A 19,172-nucleotide genomic window follows, 5' to 3' on the forward strand; every position below is an offset into this window, starting at 1 on the left:
AGTCTTACCCTGGAGAGTGTGAACCGGGGGGGCAGGAACAAGGTGAGAGCTGTGTAAGCCTGGACCAGAGGGATGGGAGTCTGCGAGGCCTGGTGGGACTGCAGCTGTCCTGGCCCACCCTCGGGGCCTGCGATTGCAGCAGGGTGCAGCCGGAAAGCCTATGAACTCGGCGGGAGTTTGGCCAGGGCAGAGCAGCCTTCTCTCGGGGGCCTGTGACCAGTGCAGGAGACAACTAGGCTGTCGCTGGGCCGAGTGCCTGGTTCTAATGGGGACCCTGGGATAAAAGGGCCACAGGAAGGTGCGAAGCTTGTTAGGAAGGACAAAACTTGAGACCCTTAACCCAGAACAACTCTTTTATTCGGAAACTGCTGGTTTGTGAACTTCCTCCTTCCCTCAGCCAGGCCAGAAACCCCTCCCTGATGGGACCCGCACAGCCTCCGCCAGGAGCCCAGCTAGATGAGACGACAGGGTGGGTGGCAGCAGAGACACCTCGCCCCTGTGCCTGGCTGTGTATCCCAAACGGCGGGGAGGGGGAGGGATGGGGAGTGGTGAGTGGGGGGGAAGAGTGCAAGGCCAGAGACGCCCCCTCTGGGGCCCCCTCTCCCTCTAACTGGCCTGGGGGACGGAGGAGGACAGCAGGCCCAGCTGCACTCTGGGGCAGCTCTGGTTCACGCTGCCGCTCCCCCCGCCTCCCCCCGTCAGCCGCCACTGCTACCCTCTCCCTTCACATTCTGACTCAGTCCCCGTCTGGTCCCTGTCCCGTGGACCCCTGGGGCCTGAAAGCCCGTGGGGAGTCAGAATTTCAGCACCTCTGCTTGGGAACATCCTCCACGTGGGGCTGTGTGGAACATCCCGAGGGCTTCCCACCTCACAACCAGTCACTCGCACTGAGACTACCTGGAACTCGACTCTGGAAGCTGCGGCCCAGCTACGATTAGGCAATGGCCTCCTTGCTCTGGGGGCAGGTCTGCAGGGAGTGGGTCAAATAGAACAGCCCCTAGTACCTCATGCAGGTGAGGGTCCTTGGCTCCCCTGACCAGGCTCACAGGCTTCCTACATCCCTTCTGCTAGGGTGGGAAGGGACTGGCCCAGCCACGGGGCACCCGCCGAAAGCCCCTTCAAGGCTCCCCGTCAGTCAGCTGTGGGGGTGGGTCAGATCAGCCACCTGCCTTTGGATGAGGGCGGTGGCAAGTCACACACGCCTGTGAAAGTCAGGTCCTTGGATGGAGGGGCTTGTTGCCCAGAGCACTTCTGTGCTCCCAACAAGGAGGCCTGTCCCTTTGACACACCGGCCAAGTAGATCTCCAGGGTCTTGAGCAGCCGCCGGGGGCTCTTCTTGGCCCACATTTCCAAGTCTGGAACAGAGGATTGGGGAACAGAAGGCTTGCGGGGGCTCTGGCTTGCACAACCATCAGGGCCTAGCAACTCTGGGGCACACGCCCAACCAAGAGCCTCTGGAGAGAAGGAAGAAGGCATCTTCTAAGAGGGAGAGCTCCCCAGAGAGGCCAAAGAACCAGATACGGCCACAGGGACCACACACTCTACTTGTCCGGCACAATCTCAACTCTGAATAGTCAGCCCAGGTGTCGGGCCCAGCTTTTGAATCAGAAAATATGATGGCCGGGGGTATGAGGCCAGAGAGGGAGGTGATGGCGTCAGAGGAGAAGAGTGGGCTCCCGAGAGGGTGCTGATGGAGACTCAGGGAAGCTGAACTTGACACTGTGTGAACAGGGATGTGGCCAAAACCAGTCCCTGAACCTGGGCCCACTAGGAGTGCAGGAGCGAGGACTCCCGGGAAGAGCGAGCATACCTTTAAGGACAAAGCCCGAGTCTGAGATGGTCTTGTGCTGCGTCCTCCAGACGTGCGCCAGGTGGAGGAAGGTGGCGGCGTAGAAGCTGTTCACCACCGGGATTACCTGCTGCCGCCGGTTACACTCCCTGAAGGATGGGGGGGGGGGGTCACCTGCTCAGCAGTGGACAAAGGCTGACACCTGGGGGGGGTTCCTCTCTCCCTGTTTCCCTAGGGGAGCCCTTCCCCAGGCAGCCTTCACATCTCAGGTCAGAGTCAGGGAGGAGAGATGGTCTGGGACCCTCATGCATGGGGACTTCATCCAGGTCCCCAGGAGCCAGCAGATGAGTGAGGAAGAGAGCTGGGGAGGATGAGGCAGGGGTGGGAGGGCACCAGGCTCTGCTGGCCAGGGGCTGGGGACAGGGTGGGTGGTGAGCAGCGTGGGGACTCACCTGGACAGACACTCCTCCCTCAAGGCTTGGATGGCGATGCGGGTGATATTCACGGACATCAGGCAGAAGGGGAATTGCTGGAATGGGTGGGGTACGGGTCACTGGCAACCCAGCCTCTGCTTTCTGTGCTTCCACCATCCACAACCTATCCTGGCCTGCAGGTGACCAGGGCAGTCACAGCCCGGAGGCAAGCAGCCAGTATGACTGAGGCTTACACTTAGTTTTCACGATAATCTCCCCATCTTACAGAGGAAGAGACTGAGGCTCAGGGACCTTAAATCACTTTCCTGAGGCACTGGGATCAGGATTCCTACTGAGGTTAATTCACTCCAAAGCTACTGTGCAAACGTCTGTGCCACTTCCTCCAGCTTCTTCAACATCCCCACCGATCAGCTCTCCTTGGCCTTCACCAGACCCAGCCAGTGTGCCCCCCCATGGACCATATCGTCCCCTGGGGTTGGATGGACCCGAGAGGAGTGAGGCTCAGTTATCTAACCAACTATAGGTTCTTAAAAATCTCTTCCATTCTCTAGGCTTCTGGTTATTTGACTGCTCATAAGCTCTTCACCCAAAAGCAGACAGAGAAGGTACAAGTAGGTAGAAAGTCAACCTTGACTTGGAGCACACCCTGCTCTTCAGTGACACTGAGGCCTGCGGACTGGCTGTGCAGGTCACACTCCCGAGAGGGGGCAGCCCGGGTCCAGCAGGGCTGCTTCACCAGGAAGGGCTTCAGAATCCCCTCCAGGGGGTCTGCCTGAATGCTTTATTTTTAAAGGGGCAAGCCCCTTCCTATTCTTTAGTAACAGAAAGCCAAGCAAACAAAAAGGGGCTTTTTCTGGGGAATTTGCAAATACTACATGTTAGTTTCCACTGCTGCGCACACATGAGGACGTCCGCTGAAAGGGACGCGCAGGCCAGCGCACTCCGGAGCTTAGAACACGAGCCAAGGTCTATTTATCTCATCTGCTTCCCCCGAGAAGAAAACTCCATTACGTTAGGATATAGGACTGTGCTGTCCAGCACGACAGCAACTAGCCACGTGAAGTGTTTTAAATCTCAATTAGTTGAAAATTAAGTAAAATTCAAAATCACTCCTTAGTCATCCCAGCCATATTTCAAGTGCTCGATAGCCACATATTGGACAGTGCAGATACAGAATGTTTCCATCACTGCAGAAAGCTCTAGTTGACAGCACTGTACTGTAGAGGGTCTTCTGGCCCCAGGAAGAATTTTCTCAGGGTTTTTTCTTCCATGAAACCTCGATCCCAAATCTCGGCCTGGCCACCTGCTAGCTGTGTGTCCGTAGGAAGGCCACCCCAATTCTGTGAGCCTTGGCTCTCCTGTCTCTCCAAGTCAAAAAGGAGATGAAGTTTGAGTGCTGTGCAGAAAAGAGGCCAGCAGGCCTGACACCGCCACCCACAGAAAGTGCTGCTTACCAGGGTAGCTTGGCTGGCGTCTGGGAACGTGGATTTTGAGAGGGTTCCCATCATTCCCTCAGACTGACTCACTGCACCTAAACTGTCTGTGCAAACAATGCGATGATTTCTGCTGAATGCCCGGTTTCCCTCTGTGATGCTGGAATCTTGGTGCATGCCAGACAGATGGTGCCTGCGTGACCAGCCCCCGGTGAAAAGCTCAGATACTGAATCGCTAATGAGCCCCCTGGTTGGCAACAGTCCACGTGCTGCACAACTCGACACCAGAGGAGCTAAGTGCATCCCTTGTGGCTCCGCTGGGAGAGGACTCCTGGAAGCTTGCACCTGGTTCCCTGTGGATTCTGTCCCACGCTCTTCTTCCCTTCGCTGATTTTGCTTTTGCTGGAGTCAGTCATAGCAGAGAGTCTGACTATATGCCAAGTCCGGTGAGTCCTCCCAATGAACTGTTGAACCTAGCGGTGGTCCTGGGGACCCCGACACGAGCACCATGCTGGGCAGAGTCAAGTCACTAATCATTACAGAAACTCCATGAGACCTTTTATTACCTACGGTCTACACGGTCTGTTGTCCCACAGCCTACCTCACAGAGCTGCTCTGAGGAGTAATTCAGATCACACGTGCAAAATACTAAGCCGACACTGGCGCTTTCTTCTCCATTTCTGTTGATGGCCACTCTGTCTTTCAGACTAAAAATCACCATTTTGATGCCTCTCTTTTTCCTACACCCGTACCCAGTCCATCAGAAAAATACGCTGGCTTTCCTCTCTAAAGCCCATACACTCAAGATTCTTTATCCAGAATCCGATCACTTCGTAACATCTCCTCTGAAAATACCCTGATCCAAACCACCATTTCTAACTTGATTATAAAAGCCCTCACGGATTCCTTAAAAAACTGAAAACAGAGTTACCGTATGATCCAGCGATCTCACTGCTAGGCATGTATCTGGAGGAAACTCTAATTCAAAAAGATACATGCACCCCAATGTTCACAGCAGCACTATTTACAACAGCCAAGACATGGAAGCAACCCAACTTTCCACTGACAGATGACTGGATAAAAAACGTCATGGCACAGATATACAATGGACTCAGCCAGAAAAAAGAATAAAATGATGCCATTTGCAGCAATGTGATAGACCTGGAGACCATCATACTAAGTCAGTCAGTCAGAGAGAGACAAATACATGGCATCACTTACATGTGGAATCTGAAAAATGAATGACATAAACGAACTTATTTACAGACCAGAAACAGACTCACAGACGTAGAAAATAAACTTATGGTTACCAAAGGGGAAGGAGAGGAGAAGGGATAAATCGGGAGTTTGGGATTTGCGGATACTAACTACTATATATAAAATAGATAAACAACAAGTCCTACTGTAGAGCACAGGGAACTATATTCAATAGCTTGTAGTAACCTAGAATGAAAAAGAATGTGAAAAAGAATATATGCATATATAAAACGGAATCACTATGCTGTACACCAGAAACTAACACAACATAGTAAATCAACGAGGCTTCAATTAAAAAAAAAAAACAAAAAGAACCTCACCAGAGACCACTCTCAGGCTTGCGGCTGGTAGGATCCATTTAAGAATGTGAGTTGAGGGGGAGGGTATAGTTCAATCGGTAGAGTGTGTGCTTAGCATGCATGAGGTTCTGGGTTCAATCCCCAGCACTTCCATTAAGCAAGTAAATAAATAAATAAACCTAAGTCCCTGCCTCCAAAAAAAAAAATAATATATATATGTAAGTTGGATCATGTCACCCCAGGCTGTTTAAAAACCTCACTTTACTCAGAGTAAAAGTAAACGACCTCATCACAGCCTACCAGGCCCTCCGCCGCCTGGTCCCTGGTACCCTGTGAGCTCCTCTCCTCCCGCACCCCCCACTCCTTCTCTCCAGCCAGCTTCCCTGCGGTCCCTTTGCCTGCCAGACACACTCCTTCCTTGGGACCTTTGCTCTAGCTGCTCCCCCTGCGTGGAATGCTTTTCCCCCAAATACCAGCTTGGCCAACATCCTCACCCCGTTCGAGGCTTGGTTTAAGTCTCACCCTCTCACGAGAGCTACGCTAACACCCCACGACAAACTGTAACCCTCCCATATTCTCCTAAGCTTGCCTGCTCAGCACCTTTACATACCCTGCCATTCATGCACGTATCGGGCTTACTGTCTTGTCCTCTCTGCTAGGAGGATTGTCGTCTTGCTCACTGACACACCCCAGGCACCAAGAACAACTGCTAGTCCCAACAACAGCTCGCACAGGGCATGCTCAGTGAGTAACTGTTCAGTGAATGAAGAATTCCAGGCCCCATGAACCTGCGGCAGACGAACGGCAGGAGACAAGTCGAGTTTGTTTTTTAAAATGGAGGGGCCACCACCTCTTACTACCTGGGAAAGCCATCACACCTAACCCCAGACAGCAGGCCTGGACAGAGACTGAGGGCCACAGGGGCCATTTCTGGCCTTGTCACCTGACCGTCGGAGGCAAACTCCATCCTCTGGGCATGTAAAGGCTGCCCCCTTCCTCCAGGGTCAGGGGACCCTGCCAGTTCTGGGAGGGCAGTGGGCTGAAGCGTGACACCACAGTTGTGTCTACTGCTTTTGTACATTAGCCCATTTAATTTTCCCAACTATCCAGCTGCAGTTTCCATGATTTCCATCGTACAGACGAGGAAACCAAGGCTCTGAGGAGCTGTGGCTCTTGCTGGAGACGCACACCAATGAGCGGCGGAGCTCAGACTCCAGCCAGGTCAGGGCGGCAGGGCAAGCCAGGCCTGGGTTGCCTCAGCTGTCCTGCGAGTCCTCAGCAACTGGAGATATCTGCCCGCGAAGCCGCCCTGGCAACTCAGGAGAGCGCTGTGCCCACGTCCTAGCTCTGCCAGCCCTGTCTGCTGGCTCCCCGCCAAAGCCCCACCTGGATATGGTGACGGGACAGGCGGAGAATCTCCTGGGCCATCAGCAAGGTCTTTGAGTCCATCACCAGGTACAGGAGATGCAGGAGGGCAAGAAAGCCTGCTCCTCTCAGGTCTGTGGCTGGATTTGCTCCTGTAACAGAAACCAAGAAGACAGCGAGGGTGACAGTGGGCAAGGCTTAGAAATCCCTGCTCTGTTCGTTGCCAGCAGACCTACCTTAGAAAACGGCTAAAGGAAAGGAAATGACAAAAGAAGGAATCTCAAACTATTAGAAATAGAGAGAGAACAGAAGGAGGGTACATACGTGAGTAAATCCGACAGGCTTTGCTTCTCTTGAGTTTTTTAAATTGTTTGATGGTTGAAACAAAAATCATACCCCTGATGTGCTTCCCAGTTATACAGACGGAATATTTAAGACAATTATGTTAAACATGAGGGTGGGAAAAGGGACTTAAACACACTGTCAATCCCAACAGGGCACCGATTAATTATGGGTATATAAAGATTCCTTTTAAAATTAAGGTATCTTCCTGTTTTAGACAAACGTAATTTGATATGATTTTGCAAAAATAGTACAAGCCCAAAACAGGTGCAATCATTTTGTTTCACTCAAAAAATAAAGTAACAGAGGTTGGGCATAGCTCAGTGGTAGCATGCATGCTTAGCATGCAGGAGGTCCTAGGTTCAATCCCCAGGACCTCCATTAAAAAAAAGAATAATAATATAAAACAAAATTTTCATCAATATTAAAAGAAAAGAAGAAAAAGGAAAAATTGGATTCTAAATCCTATCACTCCAACGCTTTCCACCTCACTTAGAGTAAACGTTGTTTGTTTTTTTAACCATCTCCCGTAGAGTGAATGCTTTGTCGTGGCCTGCAAGGCCACCGTGAACACTTCTGTCACTCTTCTCCACTTCAGCCACCCTCCTTGCTGTTTCTCAGAAAGACTTATGCATGTTTCACCTCGGGGCCTTTGTGTTTGCTGTACGAACTTGCCCCAGGTACCCTGTCTATGGTGTTGGCATGACAGCAGGAGGACCGTGGGCTCTCACTCTAGCCTGGAAGAGGGAGTCAAGGAGAGGACGACGATCCATCCCTTTCTTACCCTGAAAGCCCAGATCTTCCCAGTGGTCTCCAAGGAGGGCACAGTCAAACTTGGAGCCGGTCAGCTTCTTGTAGATGGTCTGGAGGACTCGGCCGTGCATCGGATCTTGGCTATCCAGGCCACCTGCCCCAAAACATACCCCAAAGCCCCCAAGCTCTGTTGCACTGCCCTCAGGGGAGGACTGAGTGCCTCCCAGAGAGTGGGACAGCCAGGAGAGACCTGGCCTGTGCTCCAGACACCCCGCTCTCCCTCTGACATGGTAAAGGCAAGACCCTTGGCTTAGTCTCGGCAACAGGGTGGGCGGCCTGTGCTCTCTGCTTGACCACTCACACTGAGCGATGGTCAGGACCAAGTCCCTTTCTTCACGGAGGCCCTGGTGGAGCTTTGGAGGCCCAAAGAGACGGTGCCGGAGGGCAGCGAGCCCGGTCCTTCGAATCGTTGGCTGGATTCTTTTCTGGGGAGGAAGTTGCAGGCAGTGGGCAGAGTGCTAGGTTCACTTGCTTTCACGAACTCACCATCAGGCTCGGTACAGGACTGTTCTTGCAGAGAGGAGTGGTTCCCCCAACTAACTGGCTGGCCTCTGGACCAGGGAAAGCGGGCAGGAGCTAGGAAGCACCTGCTGAATCTGGAGACAGGCTCTTCTAGCTCCCAGGCTCTTCGTAGGCAGAAAGAGATGTCCCCACGCACAGGCATGATCAGCCAGTCACCTGCGTTTGGAACTAAATATGTCACTGACTGCCAGGAAGCTAGAGGTTCCCAGCAGGACGATTTCTACCCTTTGTATGTCTGCCTCTGCCTCTCTCTGTAAAGGACATAAACAGAAAGTCTAACGGCCCCCTCAGCTTCCCGGACAAGATGGTCAGCGGGAAGGGGGGTTCAGTGGAGGCTTTTTTGGACCTAGATCCCCCTGAGGGGTAGCTGGAGCCTCTGTCCACACAACAGCACTAAACCAGCTCACGCTGACTTCTTGTTCAGAGCCATTGCTGTGGGTCTTAGCACACCCTGATTTCAGCAGCTCCTGGCTCTCTGGGTCCTACAAACCAAACTGACCCCTGTCTTTTCATCCTCTCTCCTTGAGCCAGGTTTTAGGCTGAAGATCTGAAATCACAGTCCTCTAAATTTACTACGGGCCACTCAAGATGCCCCAGAAAGCTTGCCAGCTTTTATTCTCCTCAATATTCTTTCTTTTTCCAACCCCACTTAGTTTTTAAATTCCCAAAGAGCTTCCTGTTCCTCGAGAGAATGGAAGATTTTCCTACGCTGACCGTGAATTACTCAGCTCTCTGGACAGGCTACCCTGCTTCCCTAAGGAACCTAGTATCTGATTCCAGACCTCCCCATCCCCAAGAGGGAAGAGCAGGGAGCAGCCACACAAACCCCTGAATGATGGGACCACAAAAGCTCCAGGGGCATAGTCTCCAAAAAGCCGCCGTGGCCCCGCATGAAACGTGGATAAACGTGGGTCTTTGGCTCCCCGTGAGCCTGTGGCCCAAAATTTCTTAGCTGGGACAGGTCCCTCAACTGGAAGCTTCCATCATGCTTGCCCAGTGCCTTATCTTGGTGGGACAGAATCCTGGCTCCTGGGAAGAAAGTGCTTTGCTTGACACCCCAAACCTCCTCACTGTCATACCTTGAAGGAGGAGAGGTCCACGGTCTGGAAATGCTGCAGAGCCTCACCGAAGGAGATAAGCTGCCCCGGCTGGTCTGAGCGGGCCTGGCTCCCTGCGGCCAAAAGGAAAAAACCTCAGGGTGTGCAGCAGCAGTCATTGTCAGCAAGCACTTGCCGAGGGCCTTCTGGTCACCATCTCTAAGCCCAGCACTGGCCTCCAGCTGTAAACACCAAACACCTACAGCTACAATCAGTCCTCTGTCAGGGGGCTGGCTTGACGTGCTGGGCCGACTCCCTTTTCAGATTGGGCTGTTCAGGGGCGGGCTAGGGCAACACTGCAAGCGAACAGGGACCGATCTGCAGGGAGCTTCTGAAGCCCACTCATCTGTGAGAGGGCAAGTCACTGCCTGGAGCAGGTGCCTACGCAGGAGCGTGCTACAGGTTTGTTTAGGGGCCTTTCTACTTTGCCCCTTCCCACACCCTGGGTATGAATGATCCCCTCTCTGTCCTTTGTTACGGGGAACTAGCTTATCAGTCAGCATACAGGTGATGGCTGATACAGTCCACTGCACCATCTCTCCAGGAGCTCAAGTGGGGCTCAGGCTCGATATGGGTCCCTGTTCTGCTCTCCCACAGCTCCATCCAAACCTCTCAGAAAGGCACGAGAGACGGTCTTGACCCAGCCCTCAGAGCTGCCAGAAGATGCCTTTAGTCCTCATGCCTGGGGACTTCCTTGTACAGTGAACAACCTGTTCAACCTTACACAGGGGTCCTGGCTGCCTGCCTCCACCCTCCTGCCCGACCTCATCACCCTGCAAGAGCTGACCCTGACCAAGGGCCTCCCTGTCTTCTCCCAGGGCAGGACAGCTGGTGGCCCGTTCCCCGTGGTGTTCACCCCCCTTCCTTCCAGAGGTTGGATGGCATCACCTTTGGATTGGGAATAGAGACGTTATTCTCTGTCATGCAGCTAAAATGAGAACACTCAGGAATTCTGTGTCCTCCTCCCAGAGTCACAGAAGCACTGGCCACCCAGGTGGACGGTGCCCTGAGCAGCCGCGGGGCTGCGTGCAGATGGCGCCATTCCTGCAGTTACCTGTCTCTGGCTGGATGCTCTCCACGGCTTCCCATTCTTCCTGGGCTCTGAGCACCTCTGTACTCACAGCTGCAACAGTGAGAAAAGGAGACCCTCTGAGATCCAGGTGTGTCCGGATCACTGACGCAGCCCCCAGCTTTACCTGCCAGCCTTGGGTCTTACCGCCCCCAGAACCCTCTACGGGTTCTCCATAACTTTTCACAATCTGGACCCTTCTTGCCTCTCCGGCTCTGTTCTAAGGCATCCAGAACTACCTGAAGTCTCTCATCACCCACTTCGGTGCCTCTGCACACACCGCTCTCCCACCTTCAGTTCCGGCCCCTTCTGGTGCAGCTCCTGGTCTCACCTCCCCCGGGTGCCTGTTTAACCTCAGCAGTCTGCACTCGGAGCCGCTCCGCTGGGAGACCCTGACCCCCCGTGCTTGTCTCAGTGCTGTGACTGTCTCTCCCGCTGCACAGGGAGCTACAGGAAGGCAGGGTTCTCCTGAGCCTGGCACAGTGCTTGACACGTGACAGGTGCTCAATGAATGTTTGATGAACAAGTGAAAGCATGACGAATGGGGCGGTGGGGGATGGAGAACAGGAGCAGGGCAGGCGCTATATAACCACCGCGCAGCCCTTCTCTCCACACCACAGCTGTCACTCTCCAGCCCAATCCTGGCCAAGAGCCTCACATGACATTGAATCATTTTGAAAATATACTTGCAAATTAAATAAAATGCTACCGAAACCTTGAAACATGAATGGTTGATGGGGACGAGAAGGCAGCGGGGAAGCAGGAGAGGAGAGCTGGAACTCACAAGGCAGAGCCCACGGCTCGTCCGCTTTTCATCCCCATCACTCGCTTGCTGGACTTTTCCAGCCAAGTCGGTCAACCATCCGTAATCCCTCTCAGGACTGTAACTCTTCAGTTCTAGGGGTGTGTGTATGTGGTCCAAAGGTGAGGGCTCAGTGCACGTCAGCTAGAGTCCATCCGACTTTGCTGACTCGGCACGCTTCAGATGGTTACGAGCTACTTTATCAATCTTTCACCCTGCACACTTTCACCTACAAACAAGCTGATCAAAGATTGTGAGCCAGGAGGCCAACCTCGCAGGCAAGGGTGTGGCCAGTTGGCTGTGATAGCAGCGTAGTCAACGGGACGGACAAGGTCTCAAGGAACAATCGCAATCTGGTACCCAAATTAGAGACAAACATCCAGCCTCTGTAAGAGCATCTTTCCTTTCCTTTAGGAACCAGGTACACAGCCCCCACCTCTGAAGATGATCCTGACGTAAATACTACTTTCCCACCCCCTCATACGAACAGAAGATGGCGGAGCCAAATCTCCAGGATAACCAACCCAGCTCACACGAGTACGGCTCCTTTTCCCTTTTTTCAGCTGCCTCCTTTACTCAGGGTTTCTTCTACTTATTCACAGAGTACACAGCACTGCTGATGTAGTCAGCCTATTAATTTAAAGTAGCTGAGAGCCATCTGGAAAAAAATTCTAACGTTTAATATGATTAAAAATGTCTGGCACATAAATGCCAGCTGTACTGAAATAGAGATTTTTAGCATTTAAGGCAAAATCTCAGATAAACGTTAGGTTTGTCACTACACGGTCAAGACAAAACTAAAAGAAACTTCACAGACCTACAAATTTAGAATATTTTTAATAGGCCCATATTCTTGGAGATTACATTTCAATTTGCAGAATTTAAAGATAACGATGCGTACTCGTGAGCACTCAGCATGGCTTACAATCTATGTGCTAAGCATTTAATCCTTATCCGATTCCCACCATACAGATTCTGAGATAATTCCTGTGTTATAGATGAGGACAATGAGGGTTAGAAAGATTGAGTTAATTACTCAAGGTCATGCCGCTGGTGGATGAGAGAGCTAGGACTGAAGCCAGAGATACCTGACTCTTGTGAACTGGTGGGTGTGCTTTTTGGTGTAATAAATTAGCAAGTAGTTGTACAGCACAGGGAAATATATTCAACATCTTGTAGTGGCTCATGGTGAAAAAGGATATGAAAAGGAATATATGTATGTTTGTGCATGACTGAAGCATTGTGCTGTACACCAGAAATTGACACAACATTGGAAACTGACTATAACTCAATTTAAAAAAAACACACACACCAAAAAAATTAGCAAGGCGAATGAGCTTTAAGTATAGTACGGGAAGAATCATGCAAGTCAGATGAAATAAATAACTTTTCAAAGCCTCTTCACACACTCTGTCTCATTGCATTATCACAACATCCCTTTGAGGATAAAGGAGGTACTAATGTTTCCACTCCAGACACAGAGATCACATGATTTGCTCAAAGGCACACAGTAAGCCACTAGCAGGGCTTGTGGGGTCAAATCAGAACTCATGGCTTTTGACTCCTGATCCAGTGTTGGCTCTCATTCTCCTTGAAGAATGATAAATCTATAAAATTCTGTAGGCAAAGTAGTGAGAGATGTTCAAACGATAAAAAGCAGACCCTTGGGGAGCTCTGCCTTGTATCCCACCCAGGCCCCGAGGACCCTGAAGGGCGACCTTACCACCTGGCTCCCAGCCATTAGCTTCTGTTGTCAGGGCCCGGAGGATGCCGTGGTTCTTCAACTCCGAGATCTGCGGGGGCAGCTGACTTTAGTGTGAGGGCAGAATCCATGGTCCCCCGTCCACAGCAACCCATCCCACCCGCTGTACTGAGTGTTCCTGAAACTTAAGGCCAGAAGGATCTAGTCTTCCCTGATGGACTGATTAAAGCCGATCTTAAAGAGAGGAACCTGGAAAACTCCAACGAAGGTGTAGAAGGTGGGCGATGTGGGGGCAAGTTTGTGCCCTCCTTGAACAGTAAACAGACAAAAATTCACTCAACTCAACGAGACGGTGGTGCGCCTTCGGCATTCCACCGCACTTGATATTCTGCTGCATTATAACAATTATCTTATTGGATGGAGGTTGTTTTGCCTGTCTGTGCCCCCTGCACCCCAGCACCCTCCACCCCGGGAGTGTGGGCTACTGGAGGGTGGGGTCTGTGCACCACACAGCAGCACACAACATCAGCTGCTACTGGCAGGAGGTATCGAGGTGTGGGTGACACGTACAGGAATTCCTCTGAAAGCCAGAAGGGCACTGCTGTCCTTGTCACAGGGTGGAGCAGACACACTTTCAACCTGCAAGACAAACCAGAGTCAGTCTCCCGGGCACGCAGCAGTCCCCCAAAGGTGAGAGCTAAAATGTCGCACCTTTTCCAGTAACACTAACACACACACACACACACACACACAACGCACGACGGATGAACCCCCAAAAAGTCAACTACAAGAAATACTGCAACGGAAAATTTTTGTGTAATCTAGTCTTAAGAAAAACTGCAAAAATCTTATACAGATGTCTTGGCTCCATTAAAGGTCTCAGAGCTCTAAGTAAGTAACGTTCAGAGAGGCAGTTTCTTCATTTTTGGCCTCTCTGCTCAGCCAAGCCTTTCCTCTACTGGAACTTAAAAAACTGCCTGACCAACATTTTGCAACTCTTATAACCAATACAAGGCTAATTTTCCCAGTATGTTAAAAAAAAAAAAAAAAGACCCTACAAATCAGTAAGGGCGAAAACCAACCCAGTAGAAAAATGGGCATGGATGTGGGCAGTTTACACGCAAGGAAACAGAAATCGTTCTTAAACGTATGGGAAAATGCTCAGCCTTACTCATGACAAGAGAAATGTCAAATGCTACTACTCTGAGAAAATATTTTTCACTTATCCTGTTACCAAAGATCAAAAAGTGTGGTAACGCGGCGCTGGATAGATGGCCAAGAGTTATAAGTCACTGGAGAGCAAACTGTTACGACCTCCACAGCTCGATAATACCTGATGGAATCATACATGCTGTTTATATGTTGGGCTTACAATTACACTCCAGAAATGTAGCTAACAGACAGACTCATCCTTGTGCAAAACAATGTACAGTGTGATTGACTAGCAGTGCTGTTTAGAATAGCAGAAGGCTAGGAAAACCCTAAATGCCCGCTAATAGACTTAATTTTTCCCCCCGATTTACTGAGATGTCATTGACACACAGCGCTGTGTAAGTTTAAAGTGCATAGCATCATGATTTGACTTGCACGCACCATGAAATGATCACCATAATAGGCTTAGTGACCATCCATCATTTCACATAATACAACATCGGCGAATAGAAAATTTTTTTTTTCCTTGTGGTGAGAACTCTTGGGATTTACACTCGTAACAACTTTCATTTATAACATACAGCAGTGTTGATTATCTTTATCATGTTGTACATTACATCCCTAGAACTTCTCTTACAACTGGAAGTTTGTACCTTCTGCCTGCTGTTACCTAGTTCCGCCTCCCCCACTTCCCTACCTCTGGTAGCCACAAATCTGATCTCTTTTTCTATGAGTTTGTTTGCTTGTTTTTGAAGTATAATTGGCATACAACACTAAGTTATCTCCTGGTATACAACATAGAGACCCGGTATTTCTATATATTTCAAAATGATCACCGTGACAGTTCTAGTTGTCATTAATGGACTAATTGTAAACAAATTAAAGCATATCCACTCAGTGAGATCCTATAGAGCCATAAAGAAGAATAAGAAAGTGCTTTATAGACAATATGAAACAATCTTCATGCTACATTAAGTAAAAAAGCAAAGGGCAGAGTATATATACTATTTTACCGTTTGTATTGCCAGGGGGAAGGGTATAGCTCAAGTGGCAGAGCGCATGCTCAGCACACAAGAGGTCCCGGGTTCAATCCCGGGCACCTCCTCCAAACGGAAATCAGTGAAGAAACCTAATAACATCCCCCTCATAAAACAAAACAATACCAGCCATTTGTATTTTTTAAAAACACATAAATATATTTTCCTGCCTTTGCAGAGACTATTTCCAGAATTATATCCAAGGAAGTAGTAACTTTGTCTCTGGAAGGAAAAAGGAGGTGGCTGGGGGAACACAAAAGGAAGGTCATTTTTTCACTATATGTGCATCCTCTGCACTTTTTGGATTTTGCACCATGTGAATGGACTATTTTCTCCAAAATAAACAAAAGAAAAAATAATTATTAAATGAAAATAACTAATAAAGGAATCATCATTTATGTCAAAGCCTTGGAATCCCAGATTGTCCCATTACTCTAAACCCTCCTACATGTTTTCCCCAATTAACACTCCTTAAACACAGGCTTGATTTTTTAAAATTTCTTTATGCTTGGGACACAAGAATGGACACCCAAACACACCACAGCTGAGCAAACTCCTCTACAACTGGCTCACGATGCCTGAATACTATTCTTTCCCACTTCAACCCAACGAACACACTTCCTGCAGTTCCTCTGCCATCCATCCCTTGGGTCACGTGGTTTTCCTCCAGAATTACCCCCCCCCCGCCCCAACTTTCTGTGTCCTCTAGTCCCATCAAGGTCAGTTCCATCTTCTCAAGGGGGTTGACGTTACCAACTGGGGGTAAAATGGGCCCTCACTTCTCTAAGTCCTACAGCCCTTCTGTATGAAGCACAGGTCTTCTGCAAAAGACCCGCCTCCCGAATCAGACTCGGCTGCTTTGAGCGCAGGGACCTCCTCAGATACGTTTTATATTTCTCACATCCATCTGCACAGCACGAGGCACAAGGTATGGTCTCAAATATCCAGTGATTCATCGTGCTGAACAACTTCCTGCATGGCCTGTGTGCTCAGGACTCATCACATCCCCTCTTTCCCTCTCCGACTCAGTCCCCTCCGGTGTCCAAAGACTCCCCTCTGGAAGAACAGTTCACCTGTCTTAGTACAGTGAAGAAAACCTTCCTGGGTTTTCGAAGCAAAGACTTTGTCCCCATTCTGTCCACTGAATCCCACAGGCTCCATTTAAGACTGTTTCTGGGCAAGGTAGTGAGAAAGGTAAGGATGTAGAGGTACCTGCCAGGCTCACACAAGACACAGCACAGTGAACCAAGGGTCCTGAGGATAATCAGGTCAAAGTAGGTGTTTGAGAGAGAAAGGGCCGATAAGGTAAACAATCCAAATCGATGAAATACAAATGTCCTGGGGAATCCTGGGTTGGAATTCTCCTCCCACCCAAGCAAATCCAAACCAAAATCCCATAACCCACTTAGAAGAAAAGGTATCAGGAAAGGGAACTGATCCAGAAGTGACGAGAAGCGAACAAAGAGAACTACATGAGGATTTTCCCTAAACATTTCTAAAGCTCCACACTGTCTTCATAGATGCTCTGTCTTACGACCATTAACAGCATATCCCAAACCAACACCTTATTTCCCGAAGAGAAGCGCTTGCTTACCTCTCCATCTCTTAATTCTTTCTCATTTTGGAAAGAGCAAGAGTTTTCATTCATGACTCAAAATCATTTGTTCAAGAGAGCTTTGTCCTTGGGCTCAGAAAGGAGTTGAATGAGGTCTGAGATTAGAAGCTATGGGGACAGCCTGAGATCTGGTTGTCCTATCTTTGCCTTCCTTCTTGGCAGCATTCAGACTAAGAGCAAGAAAACAGTCCCTTTGTGCCATCACCAGGGTGTAGGTTTCTGTGAGTATTGAAAGAAGTCCCCGAGGTCTCTGGAGCCTCAGCCCTGGAAAAAAATTAAAGAAGAAAACTGGTTTCATCATTTAGTTATGCTCTGTTGGGAAAAATTGACTTTAAAAATGTTTAGGCAGCTGTAAACATATTCTGAATAAACAGGCTGCTTTAGTCAAATGCCGTTCTCTTACTTGCCCTGTCACTGAACAGAAAGAAGAGGTCCCTGCAGGATTCTGAGGGCTGGAATCTCAGTGCCCAGGAGAGAGGGCCCCAGTGTAAGTGGTGGGGTCTGTTTCCAACATGAAGTTACTGGGATCTGGGGCAGCCTATCAGAGGGGTGAGGCTAATGGGTGGCACGCTGTTGAATGGTCTTAGCTGAAGCTCTCAGGCTTTGCTTAGGTCTCAGCACAGGTTGGACCTGACATTTGATTTGGTTCCTTTGATGGTAGAAACTCAAAAAGCAACGCAATGCCTACCCTTCCTCAGTTCTCACCAGTATCGTGCATGTGACAGCTGCCTAGACAGTCTGGTCAACATTAAGTCTTTCCTCCTATGATGTGACCTTAGGAAGAGGTCTGGACAGGCCCGTACCTCACCGCGGGGAACCGGACACCATGGATGCCCGTCACAACAAAAATCCGGATAAACAGGCAGATGGCCCACCTACAACTGACAGGCACACCTCACAGACTTGGGTGACTGAAGAAGGAGGGTGGCACGGCTCTGAGGTCAGCCCTCCATTGTGGGCAAACGATCTGGATTCTGGCTGCAGGTGACAAACTGGAATCTTTATCAGGAGGCAGGACACACTGATTCCTAACACCAGGAGCAGGAATATCTCCTGGCTTTTGGGCTGGACATTTGGCCCAGGGTAACTGAGGGAGCAGGGCAGTGCGGTTCAGTCATGGCATCCCAGGATCTAGCTCTCTCCATGTCCTCTGGGGTCCCGGTATCTGCCTCCTTTTCCTTTCCCTCCCCCTTGACTTCCATGACAGCATATGACAAAACACGTATCACCCACCCTTGGGAAGGTGAGAGGCAGGTATGGTAGCAGCAATCTCAAGAAGGCTCTTCTGTTACTGGGCACGAAATGAATCAAGTAGCGTAGAAGCATGACCAGCTTTACACACCTGCAAATCTCAGCTGTGGCTAGAGCGCTGCTGGGGGCTCCAAAAGAAATAGTTACTACCTGTATCAGAGGAAGAAAAGAGCAGAAACTGTCAAACAGCAAGTACAAGTTACAGAGTCACTCCTACTGGTTCCTTATAGCTGGGCCTGAGGAAATGGCCGTCTTTAAGGATAGATGCTTTCCAAATTAAGTATTTATGGTGTACCCACTTTTTAAAAATTGAAATATAGTTGATTTACAATGTTGTTAGTTTCAGGTGTACAGCAGTGATTCAGTTATGCTATATACATGGATTTTTTCAGATTACTTTCCATTACTTTCAGATTACTAATCTTGTAGGTTACTACAAGATATTGAATATAGTTCCCTGTGCTAAAGCTAGGCCTTGTTGTTTATCTATTTTTAAGATGCATCCACTTTAGGCAAGGAGCTGCATTAAGGGGAATGATTTTAAGTTTAAGCTTGCTGAAGCTTACACTCTTGGAATAAGTATTGAATCTAGAAACTGGCTCCACACCTTAAATACAAATACGCACACAGGCAGGGCTGTCCTCTCATTGGGCTTGTCACCGGCCAGCTCCCTGCTCTCTCTGGCCCCCATCAGGCCCCCACCGCAGGCGTCGGCGGGCTGTGGGGCGCCACGGCCGAAACTACTGGCCACTTTGCCGGCACAGAGCCGAGTACTCGCCGGCTGAGATGTGCGAATCTCAACAGAGATCTCAATCTATCGAGACACCCAGCCAGACAGGGGCTGCGCGGGGACTCCAGATAGAAACTTTCTCACTGCTCGTTGGGGAAACAGGAAAGCATCTTGCCTCAGGTCATCCAGCGAGTCCGCGGCAGAGCGCGGACCATAACCCAGATCTCCCGTCTGCCAGTCGGGAGTCTCTCTGTCCTGCAACTCTCAGCCTCGTCTGGCCCTAGGGCGATGACTTCCACCCCGCATTCCTCCTTCTAGGACTCCCAGAACTCCCCGGACGCGTCCCCGAGTTCCCAGCTCTGTCCGGACTGGGGTCCCTCATCACCTCCGGGCCTCCTCCGCGCATGCGCACGCCGCTATCTGCCCCCCCAACCCCCCGCGCAGCGGGAGAAGGAAGTACGAG

The 19,172-nt window shown here is 50.2% G+C and overlaps 1 protein-coding gene across 6 annotated transcripts; it reads right to left on the reverse strand.

The window, feature by feature from the left end:
* Nucleotides 1-333: 333 nt before the first annotated feature.
* ELMOD3 (ELMO domain containing 3) lies at nt 334-19,133 on the reverse strand. Of its 6 annotated transcripts, XM_064481955.1 has the most exons (13): nt 18,885-19,115; nt 17,962-18,129; nt 16,708-16,992; nt 13,495-13,563; nt 12,946-13,015; nt 10,406-10,474; nt 9,334-9,425; nt 8,034-8,157; nt 7,704-7,826; nt 6,599-6,729; nt 2,242-2,318; nt 1,811-1,938; nt 334-1,355 (listed from the first exon to the last, which is right to left on the reverse strand). In XM_064481955.1, exons 3-13 carry the CDS (start codon nt 16,759-16,761, stop codon nt 1,153-1,155), a joined length of 1,140 nt encoding a protein of 379 aa, XP_064338025.1. In that variant the 5' UTR covers nt 16,762-16,992; nt 17,962-18,129; nt 18,885-19,115; the 3' UTR covers nt 334-1,152. The 6 variants fall into 6 exon arrangements, with proteins under 6 accessions (XP_064338025.1, XP_064338024.1, XP_064338021.1 ...); XM_064481954.1 differs by having other exon boundaries at nt 7,704-8,157; nt 18,071-18,129; nt 19,095-19,133; XM_064481951.1 differs by having other exon boundaries at nt 7,704-8,157; nt 19,095-19,133.
* Nucleotides 19,134-19,172: the final 39 nt, after the last annotated feature.

Source organism: Camelus dromedarius, chromosome 33, assembly GCF_036321535.1.
Source record: "Camelus dromedarius isolate mCamDro1 chromosome 33, mCamDro1.pat, whole genome shotgun sequence".
NCBI lineage: Eukaryota > Metazoa > Chordata > Mammalia > Artiodactyla > Camelidae > Camelus > Camelus dromedarius.

Coding starts and splice junctions, on each gene's coding strand:
- ELMOD3 (XM_064481954.1), bottom strand. CDS start 16,761: ATGAATGAAAACTCTTGCTCTTTCCAAAATGAGAAAGAATTAAGAGAT. Junction 2,319..6,598: donor TGTCCCGTCACCATATCCAG/GTGGGGCTTTGG, acceptor CACCCATTCCAG/CAATTCCCCTTCTGCCTGAT. Junction 1,939..2,241: donor AGGGAGGAGTGTCTGTCCAG/GTGAGTCCCCAC, acceptor CCCATCCTTCAG/GGAGTGTAACCGGCGGCAGC.